Below are 18,498 nucleotides of genomic sequence, written 5' to 3' on the forward strand. Positions count from 1 at the left end.
TGATTGATAGTTGATACATATAGTGTAAAAGACCCAAAATCCAAAGTGTTGATTATTTTAATTTTTTTGTTTTGTTCAATATTTTAAAATAACTCAGCTAGTATGAACGCATAAATGCAGCCATAAATCTCTTGAGAGAGTTATGTTGTCTATTATGATCTCATAAGATTAATCTTTATTTATGATTACGTGAAGATTATACTTATGAACATGAATCTTGATGAAGTATACAGTATTATACATCAACACAAAGAATGTACTTATATAAATATTGTGTGTTGACCAATAATACATAGATGAGCGAAGTTTATGTACTTTTTGTCTCTTTCATTCATCTTATCCTACTCACTTCTCTGTCACTCTCTACAACCTGCACGCGCCACAAAAAGCAGAAGAAGAAAGAAAGAGTGAAAAAGCTGTCGTGAGAACATTTTTTTGCAGTATCATATGTTGCTTTCATGCTCAGTGCTGTCGTGAGTAGCACCAGAGGTTTTTGCAGGGTTTGTTTTGGATTACATTATTGTACCTTGTTACCTTAAAGAACTAGTTTTTGGGATTCTTTTCTGTCATTATGGTTTACATTTCTGGTAGAAAAAGATGGTTTTTTTAGGAGGTTGGTGAGGTAATGTGAATTGCAAAGTTTTCAGGTAGTAAAAGGGTTATCAAAAAATTGTTTTTTTTTTTTTTGTTATGGGGTGGAGGGTTTTTTGGTTTTGTACAATGTAGAGTGAAATTCATTGTTAAGGAAGTTGTTTTTATCTTTTTGGTTTTTTGGAGTGGTTTTTTGTTTTGTTTTTGGGGTGTGTTGTTGGAAGGTTTTATGAAAATGAGTGAATCTTCTTCTGTGAAGAATTTGGCTATTACGGATAAGGTTCAAAAACCTGGTGGTTGTGTTGGTATTTTCTTTCAGCTTATTGATTGGAAGAAGAGGCTTGTTAAGAAAAAGTTCTTCTCAAAGAAACTTTTGACTCCTGGTTAGTCACTTTGTAATTTTATCTATTTTCATATAATTCTCTTATAATAAGATGATTTGGCATGAAAAATTATACCAAGCATTGTTTTGATCTTTGTTGATGTGTGTATTTCAGGTCGTGCTAAAAAGTTTAGGGGAGATGAAAAAATGCCAAATTCCAAACTTCACTTGGTAAGGCTTTATTATGGTTTTGGTTTATTGTGTTGATTTCTAATTTGGCGTTCTTTGATGTTTAGTACTTAATCTTTTTGTTGGATATTGTGGATGTGTTTCAATTGTAGATTGCTAATGAGAATAGTGGAGGTTTTCCAAAAGGTGGGAGTCATGGTGTGGATGTAGAACGAAAGAGTGAAATGCGAGTTCCGAGTTTAGTAGCTAGGTTGATGGGTTTAGATTCTATACCAGCTGCTCAGCGAGAGAAATCGAAGAAAGCTTTGTATTTTGATAGTTGTGGCGATGGGGAAGAGTGTTTGAGTAGTCATTGTGAGTTGGATAGGAAAGGTAAAGATTTGGAAATGAGAGTTGTAAAGCATGATTCAAGACCTCAGAAGCTTCAGAAAACTGGAGTGTGTGAGAGAAAGGCCGTGACTAGGTTTGGAGCTGAGGCCCTTCATATTAGGAGTGTTTTGTCGCGAGCGAAAAAGCATAACCACCATCATCATCCAAAGCTTGCTTCTCCTTTGAAGAGTCCTAGAGTTACTTCTGGGAAAAGTGCTTCTCGAAGCTCTAGGTTAATGGGAGCGGCTGCTAAGATTTTGGAACCTGGACTGCAGGCAAGTAAAGGTAAAGGCACTCTGACGTATCCTGCTTCCGCTTGTTCTCTTAAGGCTGGCATTGTAAAAGGTGGTGTGGGAAATGTGATAATGCCAAATCATTCCTGTTACGTTTCCAGCACATCCAAACCTTTAATAGGGCAGGCTTCTTGCAAGAATTGTGGCAATTTGCTTGATGTAATTGACTGCAAGGTCGAGGTTAGGGGACCACCCGATGTTCCTCCACCGACTGTTTCAGCTGTGATCACTGCTACCTCGATGGCATCGTCGTGTAAGAAGGGAATGCCGATTACTCCCTCTCATGGACAAGGAAGAGATATTGTACTTCTGAGAAGTCAGGAAAAATTTGCATCTCATGTTACAAATGGAGAGGAGGAAAATTATGCACAACAATCGTGGAATGAACCGACTACCATAAGAATTCCAATGCCCCGCGAAGGTCCGGCTCAATGGAGTTCATCATGCCGCCGACCAATAAGGGCCCAAGAGGATGATGCATCTTCTTTTTCCTACAAACGCAAAGCACAAGAATCGAAATTAAGCAGTGAAAGTTCTTCATCTGGATCTACAACGTGTGGTATGCAAGTAAAAAGAGTATCATCGTGTGCAAACACTGCAAGTGGAACTAAAGACTTTGTTGCTTTGAATAGAAGCATCAGTGGTCAAACAAGGATGAGGTCGCCTACTAAAGCTGACAGTTCCAAATTTGACTTAGAGAAAAAACCTTGTAATAGACAACGTCTTGAGTCCTTGTCTCATGTAAGGACATTAGAGAGGAAAAGGACACCAAATGTCACACGACTTGAAGGCATGACTCCTGCTAATTCAGCTGGTTTGAAACAGAGAAATGTTCGTCGTGAGGCAACCAATGGAAAAAGGAGGGACTTCAACTCTTCGTCCTTGAACAGTTCCAATATAAAAAATAAAGGTCAAGGAGAACCAGTTAAGGCGAGCCACAATATGAACAATGATGCAGCTTCATTCACATTTAGTTCCCCTTTGAAGCAAAAGACAGGAATACATGTTGAAGAGGAAGAGACATACAGCAACAATGAGAGGAAGGCATACTTCCAAAGGCTTCCACCATTGAAAGTTGATAATTTAGGTGCCTTTCTTGAACAAAAGCTGAAGGAATTGACCTCTCAAGAAAATGAGTTGGCTACAAGTGGTGTACCTCAAAAATCAAGTGCCGTGATTCTTCAAGAGCTGATATCTGCTCTAAGTTCAGAGAATTTGATCTGTCATGATGGCCACATCCATAATGAAGATGCTAGTTTCCTTGTACGTATTCTTCATCATGACCATCTTAGTGTGCCCTAATTTAGAATATTTTCTTCTTTTGTTATCAGTTAGCTGTTTGACAATTTTCAGTTCCTCATTTTTGTTGAAAACTTGTAGTGCAGTGCCAGTGCTTGAGTAGTCTAAATTTTATGTTTTAGATAGTCTTTTGTCAAAAAAAAAAAAGATAGTCTTGGATATACTGCGATCAGAAATGCTTTTCTACCTGATTTTTCTGCTCTTCTTTATGTGAACTTTGCTTTTGCTGCTGTTTATATTTCACACTTTATACATCTGCATCAAAACTATCCCCCTAAATTATTATTTAGACTTCACCCTGTTGTTTTACCTAATAGATTTCAATGAAATGCTCTGCTGATTAGAATACATCAATGTCGCAGTAGGTTATAGACACATGGAAAGTTTAATTTCCATGAATTCTATTTGAGTTGAAACCACATGTCTTATGTCTATGACTCATAGATGAGTACTGCTAAATGCTATGCCTACCCATATAATGGGCGTCAAATATTGGCCTAATGAACTCAAATAGTGGTCTAAACAATCATGTACATATATAGTTCAAAGTTGTCTGTCAATTTTGTTCATTTATAATTTGTCTAAAGGACAGAAAATTGGTCATATCATGGCACATGTCGAACTTTGTAGAAACTCACTGATCCACTCTTAATGTTGGCAATACTTTGAATTCCAAAAAGAGAGATGTAATTTTGTAATAAATTGCTTGAATATAAAACACATCAATCTGATATTTTGTAATAAATTGACTGTAATTTTGGTAATAATTTCAGAATGCAATTTAAAAGAAGAGTAATCATGCTAATTTGATTCCTTAAGATACATTGAATCTATTCTTCCTCTATTAAATCAATCTAGTCCTAGCTCAATTGGCAAAAATGCTTAAATTGCTAGACCAGACGTGTGACCGGGGTTTGAACCCTGACTCCTCCACTCGTGTGTGTGTGAGTTTCCAATGGCTATTGCCATTTAATCTATCTAACAAAAAAAATCAATCTCTGCTGCTTGGAAAGTGAGATGATTATTAAGTAATATAGAGATTTTACTTCCAACACTTTGACTGTATGGGAAGAAGCCTATTTGCCTCGATAAACAGAAAATCATTTCCTGAAACCAGTGCAATTATTTTAAGTAACTTGAGCTTTGTTAGTTTGAGCATAAATCTGTTAACTAATTGTAATATTGCATCAAGATTTACACTGATTTGTGGAATGTTATAATTGTGACTGGTATACCTGACATTATTTTTGGTTTCTTTTCTTATTAGTGTGGAGCAAAACAAGAAAGGTTGTTAGGAACCTCTTGCAATGATAATCATCTCAGTCCTGGATCTGTTTTAGAAGCTTCATTTTCTTCTAGTAGTCTAGACGATAGCTCAGGTAAATTGGAACTTGAAAAATTTGTAATCGTGTAAAAGTGATTCATAATTTCAATTTATATAACCTCTGTGATTGATTGAATTCCAGGGCGTGGTTTTCACCCTGACTCCATGAATTTCGCATACAGTCTGCCGGAACCATCAGAACATGATGATGAACTTTTAGATTGTGCTGCATCTTTTAATAAAGAAAGTATAGGCAAAATACTAACTGTTATCATCAACCAAATTCCTATGGCATTGCAAAGTTTATATTCTTTTGGAAAACAATGTACAAGAAGCAAACTCAATGATATGAAGGATACTCTCTTGAATGCTGAATTAGTGCTTCGAATTGCAAATTACCACAGCGAGGAAGAAATACCGCAGCTTCTGATTTATCGGTTTCTTCTTAACGAATTGAACACGATGTCAGATGATGCTATGTGGACTGATTTTAATTGTTTTGTGGGTTATGAGGATTCCAAATCAACAAAGATGATCAAGGGATTTGTCTTTGATTGCGTTATGGAATATCTAGAATCAAATTGTTGGCAATATTTTTACACCGGATTCAAGGCCTGGACGAAGCTGCCACTATGCGTAAAAGCCGAGACATTGGCTCAAGAGGTCAAACGAGAGGTTAATAAGTGGGTGTGTATGGTTGGGATGGTACCTGACGAAATAATCGAATGGGAGATGAGTCATTCCCTTGGGAAATGGAATGACTTTGACATTGAAGCATTTGAGGCTGGTGGTGATATTGATGGAGACATACTTCATAGTTTGGTTGAAGAAGTTGTTCAAGACCTTGTTGGTTTCAAGAATAATTCTTATTGCTTATAAAATCAATGTGTATAAATGGGATTACGGTATCTCTAATGGAGGCTTCTTTAGGCTCTTTGAATTAGTGGACAAATAAAGTCCCAGTGACAATGTCGCTGTTTTGATATATTATTATTAGAATTGTTACTGTCATATTTGTTTTTGTTTATGCAAATTAGCAAACAAGTAATCATTAACATGCTTGTGGTTTCAGCATTTGCTTAGAATATTTTTTACAGTTTAAGAAAGAAGATCATTAAAATGAATTCCACCTTGAAATCTCATTTTATACAGTCATTTTTGAACAATGACAAGCATGGTCCATATATTTTTACTCATGTTATTCAAATTGTGATTTTATAAAATTTAGACTTTCATGCTTAATTGAATTCCACAAAACTGAACCAACTGATTGGAATCAAGTGAATAATGTGCTTCATTTAACAATAAATCAATTGAGAACACCAAGTTTGTGATTTGAGTGATTGAAACCAAGTTTAGTTAGTTTTTACTTAGCTCTATGTTGAGATGTAAGACAAAAAAAAAAAATGAACAAATATCATTTTAAAATAAAATAGGTGTTTTACCATCTTCTAACTTAATCAAGGTCCTGAGTTCGAATCCAACCTTAGGTATGTAGTAGCGTTAAAACTCTTAGAGAGAGTTTGTCGCTCATTTAGGTCCCACAAAACTCGAGGGATTAGCCTCCACACGCGCACACCCGATTTACACAAACAAACAAAAAATTGGTGTCATACCTTTAATCAATGTGATTTACTAGTTTGTATCAATATAATTAATGTAAGAGTTCAGTTTTTTTTCCAATAATAATAAGGGTTGTTAACATTTCCCTAATAATAAATGGCATACTTCAATTAATATACAAAGTCTTTACCAATCAATGAAGAAATAATAAATCTTTCAAAAACAAAAAAAAATGAAGAAATAATAAAAAAAATCATTTATTTCATTCAAAATACAACAAACAATTTCCTTCCCAATCAATAGAGGAAAATAGTACTAGAATATGAAAATTCTTCTTCTTCTTCTTCTTCCTTCTTATTACAGTAATGTTGCAGTAACCAACACTCAAATCACACAAAGCTCTACAATACACTTGCACAATACTGCTGCAAATCCAATAATCCTCCTTAGTCCTTTCCCAATTTTTTTTTTTTATTTTTAAATTGCAAACCAAAAACCAGAAAAAGATGAAAATATAAAAATAGCTGAAGCCATAAAATCAAAGCCTCTCAAAACTAAATAAATGAAACAAATCAATCAAATTTGAATGAACTCAAAGCTCTCTACATCTTAAAACAGTTTTGCTATTCTTCCCCACAACTCTACTATTCCTACTCTCACCATTGATAGCATTTGCAGTAGCTGAAGAAAAACTTCTAAGCTCATCAAAATTAGCATAGCTTTTCCTTGCCATAAGAATCCCACCACCCTTTCTCTTCTCCGCAGCAGCATTTGCTGATCTACTATTCCCTCTTGAACTTGACAAAACACCACCACCACTACAACCTTTGTTCTTGTTCTTCAAAGGAGGTGTCAAAGTAGTAGTACAAGGTTGTGGTATATTCGTCGGTTTACGGTTCTCTTTTCGTAACATAGAAGAGAAATCTGGAACAGATTGAGCTATAAGAGAAGACCCTTTTCTTCCAGTCCCAGAAGCAACACTACTAACATGAAACTTGACTTGTTTTGTTGGTGGAGTTGGAATTTTTGTTTCAACTTGTATCTCATTTTCTTGTTGTTGTTGTTGTTGGTATTGTTGTAGTCTTAGGTAGTTGTTTTGAAGCTTTGTTTCTCTTAATTTAGCGTATGCGTTGTATCTTGGTCCTCTCTCCATATCCATGGTGTTGTTGTGGAGATGGAGGTGATAAGAAAAAATGGGGGGTTTGGTTTGGAATAGGATGATGAAAGTGAAAAATAGAGCCGTTACGATATCTTTCTCTTCTGCACTTTTAACCACTTTTTCTACTAAAATAAAACAAAAATAGATTACTGCAACGGTCTAATTAATGAGAGAGAAGATTCTTTTAACTGTGAAGGCACATTGACATTAACTCACTTTTTTCACTATTTTGCACGTGGAATTTTATATTCATTGTGTGATGGATTATTTCATTAAATTGGTCCATGTGTTTACAAGAGATTATTAGATTAATCTCCGATTTTATTAATATTTTAAACTAGTCTCTATGTTTGTCAAAAAAATTTCGATTAGATCCCTCGTCATGTGAGGAAAACATAAAGATAGAGACCTAATTAAGAAACTTTTGACAAAGATATAGATTAGTTTGAAATATTAATAAAGTCAGGGACTAAATTGAGAATCAGTGATTTACTCATTTTAACGGGGGTATCAGTTAGATTGGATAACATTGGACTACAACAAAGCTCTTTTTTTTATGAAGCTCACGTTGTAAAATGTGAAATTTTTGGTTTTGCTTTAGACAACAAATGTGATTCGTGCAATTCCAGAACAATAAAGATTACATGTACAATTCATATTTATTCAAAAAAAAGATTACATGTACAATTCATATGAATTTTTGGTCTGCCTGGTATCCCAAATATTTTCAGTAGTTACCAAATTGACGGTTAATATAGACTGTCCCCATTCGATGTTAACTGTCTTACTTACCCCACAAACGATGTTGTAACCAACAAGCATCAAAATTACTGTGCTCAACAATTTTTAGTTTTGCTCTGCATCCTCTGTATTTATACATTTAGTTACTACACTCCTACATTGCAGGTCCTTTTTTTTGTGAAGTAAGGATTTATTAATTGTACAGAATGCAAGCCAAGGATATAAAAAAAAGTGCACAAAAGTGGTGCTGTAATAGAATTTCTCATAGAGAAAGGTTATGAGATGCCAAAGAGCAAAGGTTGCCTTGCAACATATGGTACCAATTTCGTAGATTAGCCATGTGAGGGAGAGTGAGCATTTGCACGAAACAACAGATTAGGCCATCATTTTTAGGTGAGAATGCTAGCATACACAATGTGGTAAGTGGTAAACATGGATTTCATCTATAATAACAAAAAACTAGTGGTACATTTGAGAGAAATTAAACTTTATTGTACTTGTATTTTTGCCCTAAATTGAATCTATTGACATGATGGTTAAACCCATTGAGCACTAAGGTCTTAACAGCTTGAACTCCTTGCTCCAATGACTCATCAACCTGCCATTAAAAAAATAAAAAGAAAACAGTATTGTTCAAATACAAAAAAAGGTACATAATTCGAAACATTCTATGATCTTAGTGCCACAGTTTTCAGGTTTATTACCCCTCCTATTGCTTTTGTAGGTCACACCAACTGTCTAAATATTTGCCTGGTCTAACTTATAATTTGCTTTGATACATTTCACAGTTATGTCATTTTAGTCAAATTTGTTACTGATAATTAACCAGAAACTAAATCCTAAATTGTTCTTATCTATGGATAACATAACACATGTAGACTGTGAAGCATTTCACAACTAGCATAAGCAGAAAAGTTCTATGCAATGACAGAAGAACTAAACTAATTTACACTTGATAGAAGACTAGAAGGTATAACCTGCTTTCTTTCCACTGAACTGAACTTTTGTAGAAGAAATGCTCTTAAATCCATAGTTCCAGGAGGGTTTCCGATTCCTACAAAGTAAAAATGCAACTTTGAAATATACTCTGATAAACAACTAAGGCTATATCAGCTTATAAAGTGACATTAGACAAAGAACTAACCGATTGCAAGTCGAGGAAAATCACGAGAACCATCCAAATGGCCAATCACATTTTTCAATCTGTAACAATATTAACACCAGTTATAGACTTCATAATGGGTATAAGAGGAGAGGACATATATAGCAAAATGTAACGCTGGCTTCTAAATATGTCAAGAAAACAAGGTTTACAATATAGAGATGCCAGTCTTTGTATTATCCATAAAATCATACAAGTTCAGACATAATTCAGACATATCTTCATCACTCTAATGCATTGAAAAAAAGTTGAGAGCAAGAATTCTACATGTTACCCATGGCAAGATTCAAGTAACTATCCAGGTTTACAAATTAATGAGTCATGTTTAGAACATAATAATTAATCAGAGTCAAACAAGTTAAATTCAGACAAGAGAATTCTTGTTCACCATCTCATTATTCATGAAGTAAAAAGTTCAAAATTGCTAGACTATCAAATTCTATTTTTGAAATCATATTTTGTTACGATACTTAAAAAATCCTAATAACCATGTTATTAGAAATACAACAAGCATTACCCATTGTGATGCCCATGTCCACCTTTAGGTTGAAGCTTTAAAACACCATTTGGAAGGCTAGTTTCATCATAAACCTACATAAAAATTTCCACAAACTTAAAGTCAAGGAAAAACATCAACAAATTTCCAAACTGTATCTAAACAGAATCAAGATATGAAATACTTACCACTAGAATATGGCGCAACGGCACTCGATAATATGCAGCAAGAGGCCCAACCTTTAACAATATTAAAAATGAGACAATTCAATAACAGAAAGATAACATTCAAATTGACGAATGACAATAAGCACAAATAAGCATATACACAAATAACTATAAGCACTGAATCAGATAATTCATCCATGACCAATTTCTGTGTGTGTGTTAATCATGAAAAATCTAGCTATTAATACATGACGAAAAACTAACCGATTCCCCACTAAAATTCATGTATGTTTGAGGTTTCGCCAACAAAACTGGTACTTCTCCTATAGAACCTGTACATATCAAATAATTAAATATAAATCAATGTTGCAATTAACCATTGGAAGGTTGGATATAGTAGATAAAATTAAAATCAATGGTAGGAGACGATGCACCTATTCCAATCAAGGCTTTTGACTGTATTGTATTCATCAGAATACCTTCTGACCGAGAAAGACTGTCAATTATTTCAAATCCAACCTAACATAGAGAATCCACAAAATTAGTTTAAGTACAACTAGAAGAACATTGATTCAAACACTTTAAGTGCATGTTTGGTTGCTCTTGAGCAAAATTGATTTTGTGAATAGAATTATTTTAACTTAAAGCTAGAATTTGGAGCTTCTGATTATGAAATTGATTTTTACATTGTGTCTAGTGCCATGGTATTTATTTCCAGGGTTACCCAAGCCAACAACAAGCCAAGGAGTATATTCCACTTTATTAGTATCTCCATTGTTATTTGTCTGTGGAACCGAACAACGAACGGAAAATGATGATGATGTTTTAAGTGAATAACGAGGATAATGAAAGTTCCTTCTTCTGGGATAGGTTAAAGATAAGGTTGGAGAAGATGCAAGATGCAACATTTATCTGTTAAGAAACAGAAAAACATATAGAAATGATTAAGAAACACATAACTTCATATAATTTAGAACAAAACATCATCATTAAGAAAAACTTACAGACCATTAACCAATAATATGCGAGGGAAAGCACAATTTTCTGAATAGTAGCCGAGTGAGTGGAGAAGAGAAAGCGAAGAGGTTTATTTATTTTGTTTCAATAAAAGAAGATAGGAGATTTTTCTCTGGTTTTGTGTGTATCAGATTATTTTTCTTGTGACGTTATGATATTAATTGTTCGGCTTAATATCATCAAGTCGTTGTAGTATAGTGGTAAGTATTCCCGCCTGTCACGCGGGTGACCCGGGTTCGATCCCCGGCAACGGCGATTTTTTTTTTTAATATTTTTATTTTACTTACTTTGCTTACTTTGTGCACGTGCTAATTCACACGGTATATTCAATTGAAGCAACGCACAGGTCGGAGCTCAAACCAAAGCAATTTTGGTTGGGTGAAAAACCCGCCTGTCACGCGGGTGACCCGGGTTCGATCCCCGGCAACGGCGAATTTTTTTTTAATATTTTTATTTTACTTACTTTGCTTACTCCCCGGCAACGGCGAATTTTTTTTTAATATTTTTATTTTACTTACTTTGCTTACTTTGTGCACGTGCTAATTCACACGGTATATTCAATTGAAGCAACGCACAGGTCGGAGCTCAAACCAAAGCAATTTTGGTTGGGTGAAAAACCCGCCTGTCACGCGGGTGACCCGGGTTCGATCCCCGGCAACGGCGAATTTTTTTTTAATATTTTTATTTTACTTACTTTGCTTACTCCCCGGCAACGGCGAATTTTTTTTTAATATTTTTATTTTACTTACTTTGCTTACTTTGTGCACGTGCTAATTCACACGGTATATTCAATTGAAGCAACGCACATGTCGGAGCTCAAACCAAAGCAATTTTGGTTGGGTGAAAAAAATATAAAATAAAAAACAACAAATCAAAGGCTTGAGATATTATACAAATTACTTTAGAAATAAAATCTATCGAACAAACCATCTCTTTGTCATCACAAAAAAAAAAAAAAAAAAATTAAACAATCAAATTAATCTTATTAATCTTAAAGTGTTACTTCTTTCTCAAATTTAGTCTCTAAATTGTACGAAAAATATAATAATGAGTAGTCTTGTTTTTTTTTGTTGTTGTTGTTGTACATGAGATGAGTAGTTTTTATACAAAGAGAGTGCATCAATTTATTTTATAAAAAAAATAGAATCCATCAATTTAATTATTGTCTTTGATAAATTTTAATTCATATTGTTAAAATAATTATTTTTTAAACAAAAGAGAGTGCAAAAATATCATGAGAAAGAAGTGAGAACACAACTATGTTAGAACTTCATATTTTTCACCAATCATTTGCAGCACTCTATGAAATATTACTAAAAAGTACACAAACCTTTGGGGGACTAGACTGAAATTCAAGAGAGTATAAAAGTACAAAAACAATTGTCCAAAAATCTTACTTAGAAAACACATATGAAGGAAAATAGTGTGCAATGATAAACCAGCAACAAATCAACAAAATTTGTACTAATGAAGGAAAATAGTGTGCAATGATAAACCAGCAACAAATCAACAAAATTTGTACTAAGGTAAACTGAAAATATTAAGACGTTAGATACATGATTGATTTTTATATATTTTAAATTAAACCGAAAAAGATGAAAGCTGAAGTGGAGGAGAGAGTAGATGAAAGCTTTCAACATGTTTAAACTGGTCCCGCAGTGCCACGCGTGAGTGTTTTAATTGCTGAAAACGAGCGAGTGCCTAACACAAGCAGACAGGGCGCGTCAGGCTTCATTGCATGCAGAGAGAGAAAAAAATTGTGGGGGAAGGAGGGACAAGTGGTGCATCAGGATTGGCTGTTTCGAATTTTTATCTTCTTAATGCTTTGGACTCAATTATTTCGTTGCAAATAAATTTTTTATTTTTTATTTTTTTACTAAAATTCGTGATTTTTTTTTCTCTACACATAGAGACTTGGATAATTTGATTTGGACATAGAAACAAAAATCAAGTTTTTCACCCTCTTATTCTTATTATTAGCTTTTCACTCTCTTGGATCATTTGATTTGGGGTTTCTTTTAATTTGGACCAGTAAAAATTGGAGTTCAACTTAGACCAATTGAAATCTAGCCTTTGATATAATAATATTTAATGTAGACGGTTGTGATTCATAGTCTAGTACCTGATATATAAGTTAAGGGTATCCAAGCCTAGTGTGAGAGTGACCGCACAGTAGCGTTTTTGTCATTTTGTGAAAAATGGTTTCTGGGTCGGGTCTATATAATAGATGTATAAAGTGTACCATAATTGGGCCCTTTCATCATCGGGAACCATGAACGGCGGCAACAAAATGACCTTCGAATATGGCACCACGTTTAGCGGCGGCGGAAGGAGAGTTTGCATGACGGCGGCAGTGGCATGGCCTTCGTAGGGCCTGATTTTTCTTGGATTAGGTGATTGGGATTTTAACCACTCATGTGATTAGTTTGATGTGCTCTAAATTCCAATGGGGGTTGAAGCTTATGCTGTGACGGCGGAAGTGGCATGGCCCTTTTGTTTATATTCTCCTTCAATAAATTATCTTTGCATTTTCAAATTAAAAAAAAAAAAAAAAAAAAAAACACAAGAGGTGGATCATTTTTGTTTAGAAATTACAATGACAGAAAGAACAAAAGGCTAAAAAAAATTTAAATGAAAAATTATATTTTAGAGCAGAGAGAGAGAGTGGAGCCTTGGGGCGGTGACGGGGCTTGCGGAGATGAGAGATAGTTGTAGTTTTTTTTTTTACGAAGAGATAGTTGTAGTTGGTTGCAAATGATTAAAAGATCTGAAACAAGTAAAAACTTTGTAAATTATTTGCGAAAAAGGGTTACTACAGTGTATTACGACAATATGGTGTGTGGTATGGGGTGACCTGAACACAACCTGCAATATCAAGTCATTTAACTAGTTCAAGTTGGACCAAAACATACACTGGTCCAAACTAAATGGACCCTTGATTTGGACATAGAAACAAAAACCAAGTTTTACAAAATTTTGTTTATCCAAAAAAACTAAAAAATAATTTGTTAATTATATTATTTAAATTTAATTATAATCGATAATTATAATTTTATATAATTATAAAAGCAAAAAGTTAAATAAGAATAAGGAATAAATAAAAAGTTGTGGGGTAGGGTGTTGAATGAAAAACCATTGGAGAGGTTAAAAGTTGAATGAGTGTTGAATTAAGAGAGAGAAGATGATGTGGAGTATTAAAAATTGAAAAAGTGGGTGTTGAAGGGTGTTGAAGGTTATAAACCATTGTACATGGTCTTAGTGTGTGTTTGGTTGGGCGTTTACCCACTCCAAACCCACGTTTTCTTCTGCAAACACGATTGTAACTTTCCAAGTGATGTTTGGACAACTCAAACGTAAGTCTACCAACCGTGCTTTTAGCACCAAAACGCCGGTTCGACAGAAGCTATAAATCCAAGCTTCTGCGGCAGAAGAAAAGCAAGAATATGCTTTAACTTTTCAGATTTACCAAATTACCCATAAACCTCTTTCTAGCACATCAAACAACTTTCTCCTTCTCCAAATTACCCATAACGAGCATTGCAAATCAGTTGCAGTTCTGTCCTAATTTTTAAGTTTTGCAAGTGAAATAGAGATAAGAGAGGGGAAAATTTGACGAATTAAACTTAAAAAGAGAAAATGAAACGAATTTATTTGATTACGCTAGAAATGGACATTTCAGTTCTTGCCTTGGTGCATCAATGGAGTACAGTACAGAGTTTATTTTTTTGTTGTGACTCCTGTGAGTGGGGGAGTAGATTTTCTTGGTTAGAGAAGACGATGACAATGGGTTAAAGGATAAGGCCCAATCTTTTTTATTCTTATTTTTTATTTTTTATAAAATGCCCAATTTTCTACCATTAAATACTAAAAGGATAATATGGTCATTATACATTCACAATCAATTTTGATTCAATGTATCCAAACAATATCAACTCAAAAGAATCACTTTTAATTAAGCGTATCCAAACATAATCAATTCATATCTAACCCACTTTTAACCAAAATCAATTCTCTCAAACTCAATTTTATCAAAATCAATTCTTCCCGCCGCCATACCAAACACACACTTAAAATTTTATAGTCATACATTAAGAATTACATTGACATTTTTAAAGGAAAATCTAACACCGTATCTTGAACACTATCATAGATATGTATACTTTTTTTTAATGGGAAGTGACTTTAATCTTTTTGTCAACAAATACGATCGGATGACTTTAATCCAACCTCTCCGTGATTTCCGTAAAAAAAAAAAAAAAAAAAAAAAGAGAAGATAATTAGCTCTTGACTCTTGTGACATTTACAGTCATCAATTTTCATACAACAAATATATGTCACGTGAAATATATGTAAATTTGGATAATGATATATGTGACGGGAAACTTGCTCACGAGAGTGATATATGTGACGGGAAACTTGCTCACGAGAGTAACACAATAAGCAAACATGTATCGATAGTAGAACCCCCTTTTACTTTCATCTATATTCATGTATTTAGTCAATTAATAAATCCAAAACTAAAATTCATTTGTGATGATTCCACGATGAATATCATGACTCTGTAAATTTAAGAGATAAAATATACGCAAAATTGGACCAATATGAACAATTACGCCTTCTCTCAAAAAAAAAAAAAAGAACAATTACGCCTATTTAGATGACTTTTTTTTAGAGGCTTATGACTTTTATTAGTCGAATATTTTATTGACAAATGATGTTGTTTTTTAATTTTTCTTGTTTACCCTTAAAGCGGTTCTTTTTTGTTTTTTGGTTACACCCTTAAAGCGGTTCGATTTGTAACTTCTCAACGATTTTATTTTTATTTTTTTATAAGCCTTTCGGACGATATCTTTTTGACGGATGTCTGAGGTTCAAATCTCAACCTCTACTATTATTGTGCATTTTCATATCAAATGAGTTATGCTCACCTAGCAACAATCATATGTATTTGTAACCTTTTTGTTACTTTTACTTCCCTAAAACAATATTACCCTGCGCAGATTATTTCTACCCCCACTCAACAAACACACGTCCCTTGAGAACATGTTTCCCTTAAAACTCTTGTGTTTTCTTGAACGAGACAATTATATGCATCTTTAAACACTTTATTTTCTCATTTTAACATTTAAAGTCTCTCTAATCTCTTATTTATTTTTCGACTGGACAATTATAATTAACGTGTTTTTAAAGCAATTATAATTAAAGTTAAACACTAGGCTAGCACATTAAAATTGACTAGTACATTAAACCCAAAAAAAAATACAATTACTAGTACATTAATTGTAGTGGTAGTTGTTATAGTCCAAGATGCAAATTTAAACCAAACCCTTGTTCACTACAATCACCATTGTTGAATCCATCAAATTTAGAACTATGGCGACGAGCACTACCATCAAACGCAGTTGCGGGAGCTAAAAAAGCTCCCGAACTTGCTGCATGGGTGGTGCATAGCCACACCGACGAAGGTGTCTGAGACGGTGGAGCATTGGCGAGGAAATGACTTTGTTGTGGCAGCCACTGCGGTGATGACATGAATCTATTATGGAAATGTGAAGGAACAAAGGCACGAGCTGCTTGCATTTGAGCACGTTTCAAAAGTTTTCTTTCTTTCTTGTGTGCATTTTGGTGTCCTCCTAAGGCTTGTGAATTTGCAAATTCTCTACAACAATATTGACACTCGTATAATTTTCTACCATTCAAAGGCTCAGATAATTCTGATTGTGTTGGAGATTGGTTCAAACAAGCTTCTTGAATGTTGATACCAAAAAGCTTTAGGGTATTGGTGGAGGTAGGGGTAGCAATGGAATTTTCATGGTAATCAAAATCTGCCATGAGTGATATATGTGAGTGAGATAGATGCACCAAAATATGTGATGTGTGTGTGTGAGCTACAAAATATGTATGTGAAGGGTTTATATAAGAGGGTGGAAAATTTATGCATAAGCTTGAGAAAAGGGATGTAGCATATATAATACTATAATTTGTAACACACATGGATCGAATTTAATTAGTAGATGATGCTAAGGGGTAGATTAACTTGTTTGTTGTGAAAATTTCAACGGAAAAGAGACAACAATCGAATCAAGAGCTAAAAGCATGGTGTGTTTGGTTTGGTGGGAATATATTATACCTACAAACATCAAAATAGAGACATGTATCTACATCTTCTTTTGTTTTATATTTTTTTCTTTCAATTTACTCGTATTTTAAAAATAAGCACAAAAATCAAATGACAAAAATCCATTTCTCTAATTTTAATTTCATAAACAAGAAGTGTGACATTATACGCATGACATGATAAATAACATTACGTAAGTTATAAATTATATATTCATATTTCGAAATCGTAGAGGAGCAATGCTTTTCTGGGCATCATATCATAAACAGTACAAATTTTTTTGGGCATCATATCATAAACAGTACAAAAATTTTTAAGCGTGGAGAAATATATTTTCTTATTGTATTTTTGTTTTCTTGTGTTTTTAGTAGAATGAAGATGCTCAATTATTTGCCGCAAATTTTAATAATTTATAGAAAGCCACAAGAATCCTATAAAATAACATTTATTTTAAAGCATACGTGTATAGAGTGATGGTGGTTTGGGCATAAAAAACAAAAGGGTATATGCTTTTTGGTTTTAAATGCTTGCATATTTGTAATCTAGTGGATCTGACTATTTTTGGCATGGATTTTGGTGTGATTAATTTTAAAATATACAAGAGTTTGTCATTTAAAATCGATTTTTGATTTTTTTTTATGTAATCTTATCCTATATTGAATATTACTGTCATTTAAAAAAAGTTATAAGTTTTTTTTTTTTTTAAGTTTCCTTGGATTATTTGTAATCTAGCTTGAACTCAAATGGGCTTATATCGTGGTTTGTTACACACAAGCATGTACAAAGTACATTTTTTAGGAAATGTATACAAAGTATTAGTACTATACAAAAAGGAAATATGTAGATACAGTTAAGTACTAAGAGAGGAAGTCAAATACTACGAGAGAAGGGACTAGAGAAATGGTGTGATCAAGTGGAATAAAGGTCACAATGATGTGTAGAGAGTGCTAGTTATCTCAAACATGTTTGCGTGATTAACGTTGAGTTAGTCATTAATTATTTAGACAAATCTATAAGAATCTTACTAACTTCCACTTGTTGGGTTCAATGTATGATGATATCATATTAGGACTCCACTTCTTTATATTTTTGGTAAAAGAAAGAGGACCAAAGACCCTCACGTTCTTAGTCGATCGAAGGGTTGATATAATGATACAAGTGATCAACGTCTTACATAAACATGATTAAGACTTTTTCTTAGGATAGAAAAAAAGTGCTTTATTACTTTAATTTTGAATGATGCACCTTAGTTATATATAAAACGTTTTTGGATTTAATTTTGTTACTAAAGTGTTACTTGTTTTTAGACCCCTTCGATATCTCTTACTCCTCCTAAAATTCTCTTTTTACTCTTAATATGTATGTCCGGTGGATATGGTTAGGGAGATAACTACCGGATGTTAGAATGACAGAGAGAAAAAGATTAGCAGAAACGAAATGTAAATGAATGTAGTAAGCTTTACCTACTAATTCTCTAAAACCTTGCGATTTTTAGGCAATGGGTGAAAGTGCAATCAACATGTAACTTGATTGGGTGATTTTTGAGGTTTTTTTTTTTTTTTTATCACAATCATTCCTACAAATAAGGTAAATCTTCACTCTCTTGCGATCAATTAAGAGTAAAAGGTAAAACCTACTACCTTCGTTTACATTTCATTTCAGCTAATTTTTTTTCTATGTCATTGTAA

General features: G+C 33.6%; 4 protein-coding genes and 1 non-coding gene across 7 annotated transcripts; 2 read left to right on the forward strand and 3 right to left on the reverse strand.

The window, feature by feature from the left end:
• Window positions 1–320: 320 nt before the first annotated feature.
• On the forward strand, window positions 321–5,398 carry LOC146909052 (uncharacterized). 2 transcript variants are annotated; one of them, XM_085723674.1, is made up of 6 exons: window positions 621–761; window positions 793–974; window positions 1,089–1,144; window positions 1,255–3,027; window positions 4,331–4,442; window positions 4,530–5,398. In XM_085723674.1, the coding sequence occupies exons 2-6, from the start codon at window positions 821–823 to the stop codon at window positions 5,264–5,266; spliced, it is 2,832 nt and encodes a 943-aa protein (XP_085579800.1). In that variant the 5' UTR covers window positions 621–761; window positions 793–820; the 3' UTR covers window positions 5,267–5,398. The 2 variants fall into 2 exon arrangements, with proteins under 2 accessions (XP_085579799.1, XP_085579800.1); XM_085723673.1 differs by having other exon boundaries at window positions 321–974.
• Window positions 5,399–6,191: 793 nt separating this feature from the next.
• On the reverse strand, window positions 6,192–7,240 carry LOC146909053 (homeobox Hox-B3-like protein). The gene has a single exon (XM_085727573.1). It carries the CDS (start codon window positions 7,107–7,109, stop codon window positions 6,543–6,545), a length of 567 nt encoding a protein of 188 aa, XP_085583699.1. The 5' UTR covers window positions 7,110–7,240; the 3' UTR covers window positions 6,192–6,542.
• A 967-nt stretch (window positions 7,241–8,207) lies between these two features.
• Window positions 8,208–10,740, reverse strand: LOC146909054 (chloroplastic group IIB intron splicing facilitator CRS2-B, chloroplastic-like). Of its 2 annotated transcripts, none has more exons than XM_085725258.1 (9): window positions 10,684–10,740; window positions 10,362–10,587; window positions 10,110–10,194; window positions 9,940–10,007; window positions 9,697–9,747; window positions 9,530–9,603; window positions 8,995–9,053; window positions 8,828–8,904; window positions 8,208–8,448 (listed from the first exon to the last, which is right to left on the reverse strand). In XM_085725258.1, exons 2-9 carry the CDS (start codon window positions 10,581–10,583, stop codon window positions 8,332–8,334), a joined length of 753 nt encoding a protein of 250 aa, XP_085581384.1. In that variant the 5' UTR covers window positions 10,584–10,587; window positions 10,684–10,740; the 3' UTR covers window positions 8,208–8,331. The 2 variants fall into 2 exon arrangements, with proteins under 2 accessions (XP_085581384.1, XP_085581385.1); XM_085725259.1 differs by having other exon boundaries at window positions 10,680–10,740.
• A 135-nt stretch (window positions 10,741–10,875) lies between these two features.
• Window positions 10,876–10,947, forward strand: TRNAD-GUC (transfer RNA aspartic acid (anticodon GUC)). The gene has a single exon. It is a non-coding gene; the product is annotated as a tRNA-Asp (tRNA).
• A 4,948-nt stretch (window positions 10,948–15,895) lies between these two features.
• LOC146909056 (zinc finger protein 6-like) lies at window positions 15,896–16,708 on the reverse strand. Its single transcript, XM_085723885.1, has one exon. The coding sequence runs from the start codon at window positions 16,684–16,686 to the stop codon at window positions 15,988–15,990; it is 699 nt and encodes a 232-aa protein (XP_085580011.1). The 5' UTR covers window positions 16,687–16,708; the 3' UTR covers window positions 15,896–15,987.
• Between the last annotated feature and the right edge of the window lie 1,790 nt (window positions 16,709–18,498).

The sequence above is a fragment of the Medicago sativa genome, chromosome 7 (assembly GCF_051527215.1).
Source record: "Medicago sativa cultivar Bolivia chromosome 7, Bolivia_mono, whole genome shotgun sequence".
In the NCBI taxonomy this organism is placed as follows: domain Eukaryota; kingdom Viridiplantae; phylum Streptophyta; class Magnoliopsida; order Fabales; family Fabaceae; genus Medicago; species Medicago sativa.

Excerpts from the sequence above, each read along its gene's own strand:
- LOC146909052 (XM_085723673.1), top strand. The coding sequence starts at position 821 with ATGAAAATGAGTGAATCTTCTTCTGTGAAGAATTTGGCTATTACGGAT. Across the intron at positions 1,145-1,254 it reads CAAATTCCAAACTTCACTTG|ATTGCTAATGAGAATAGTGG; the intron begins GTAAGGCTTTAT and ends TTTCAATTGTAG. Across the intron at positions 4,443-4,529 it reads TAGTCTAGACGATAGCTCAG|GGCGTGGTTTTCACCCTGAC; the intron begins GTAAATTGGAAC and ends ATTGAATTCCAG.
- LOC146909053 (XM_085727573.1), bottom strand. The coding sequence starts at position 7,109 with ATGGATATGGAGAGAGGACCAAGATACAACGCATACGCTAAATTAAGA.
- LOC146909054 (XM_085725258.1), bottom strand. The coding sequence starts at position 10,583 with ATGTTGCATCTTGCATCTTCTCCAACCTTATCTTTAACCTATCCCAGA. Across the intron at positions 10,008-10,109 it reads AAAAGCCTTGATTGGAATAG|GTTCTATAGGAGAAGTACCA; the intron begins GTGCATCGTCTC and ends TGATATGTACAG. Across the intron at positions 9,054-9,529 it reads GGACATGGGCATCACAATGG|ATTGAAAAATGTGATTGGCC; the intron begins GTAATGCTTGTT and ends ATATTGTTACAG.
- LOC146909056 (XM_085723885.1), bottom strand. The coding sequence starts at position 16,686 with ATGTGTGTTACAAATTATAGTATTATATATGCTACATCCCTTTTCTCA.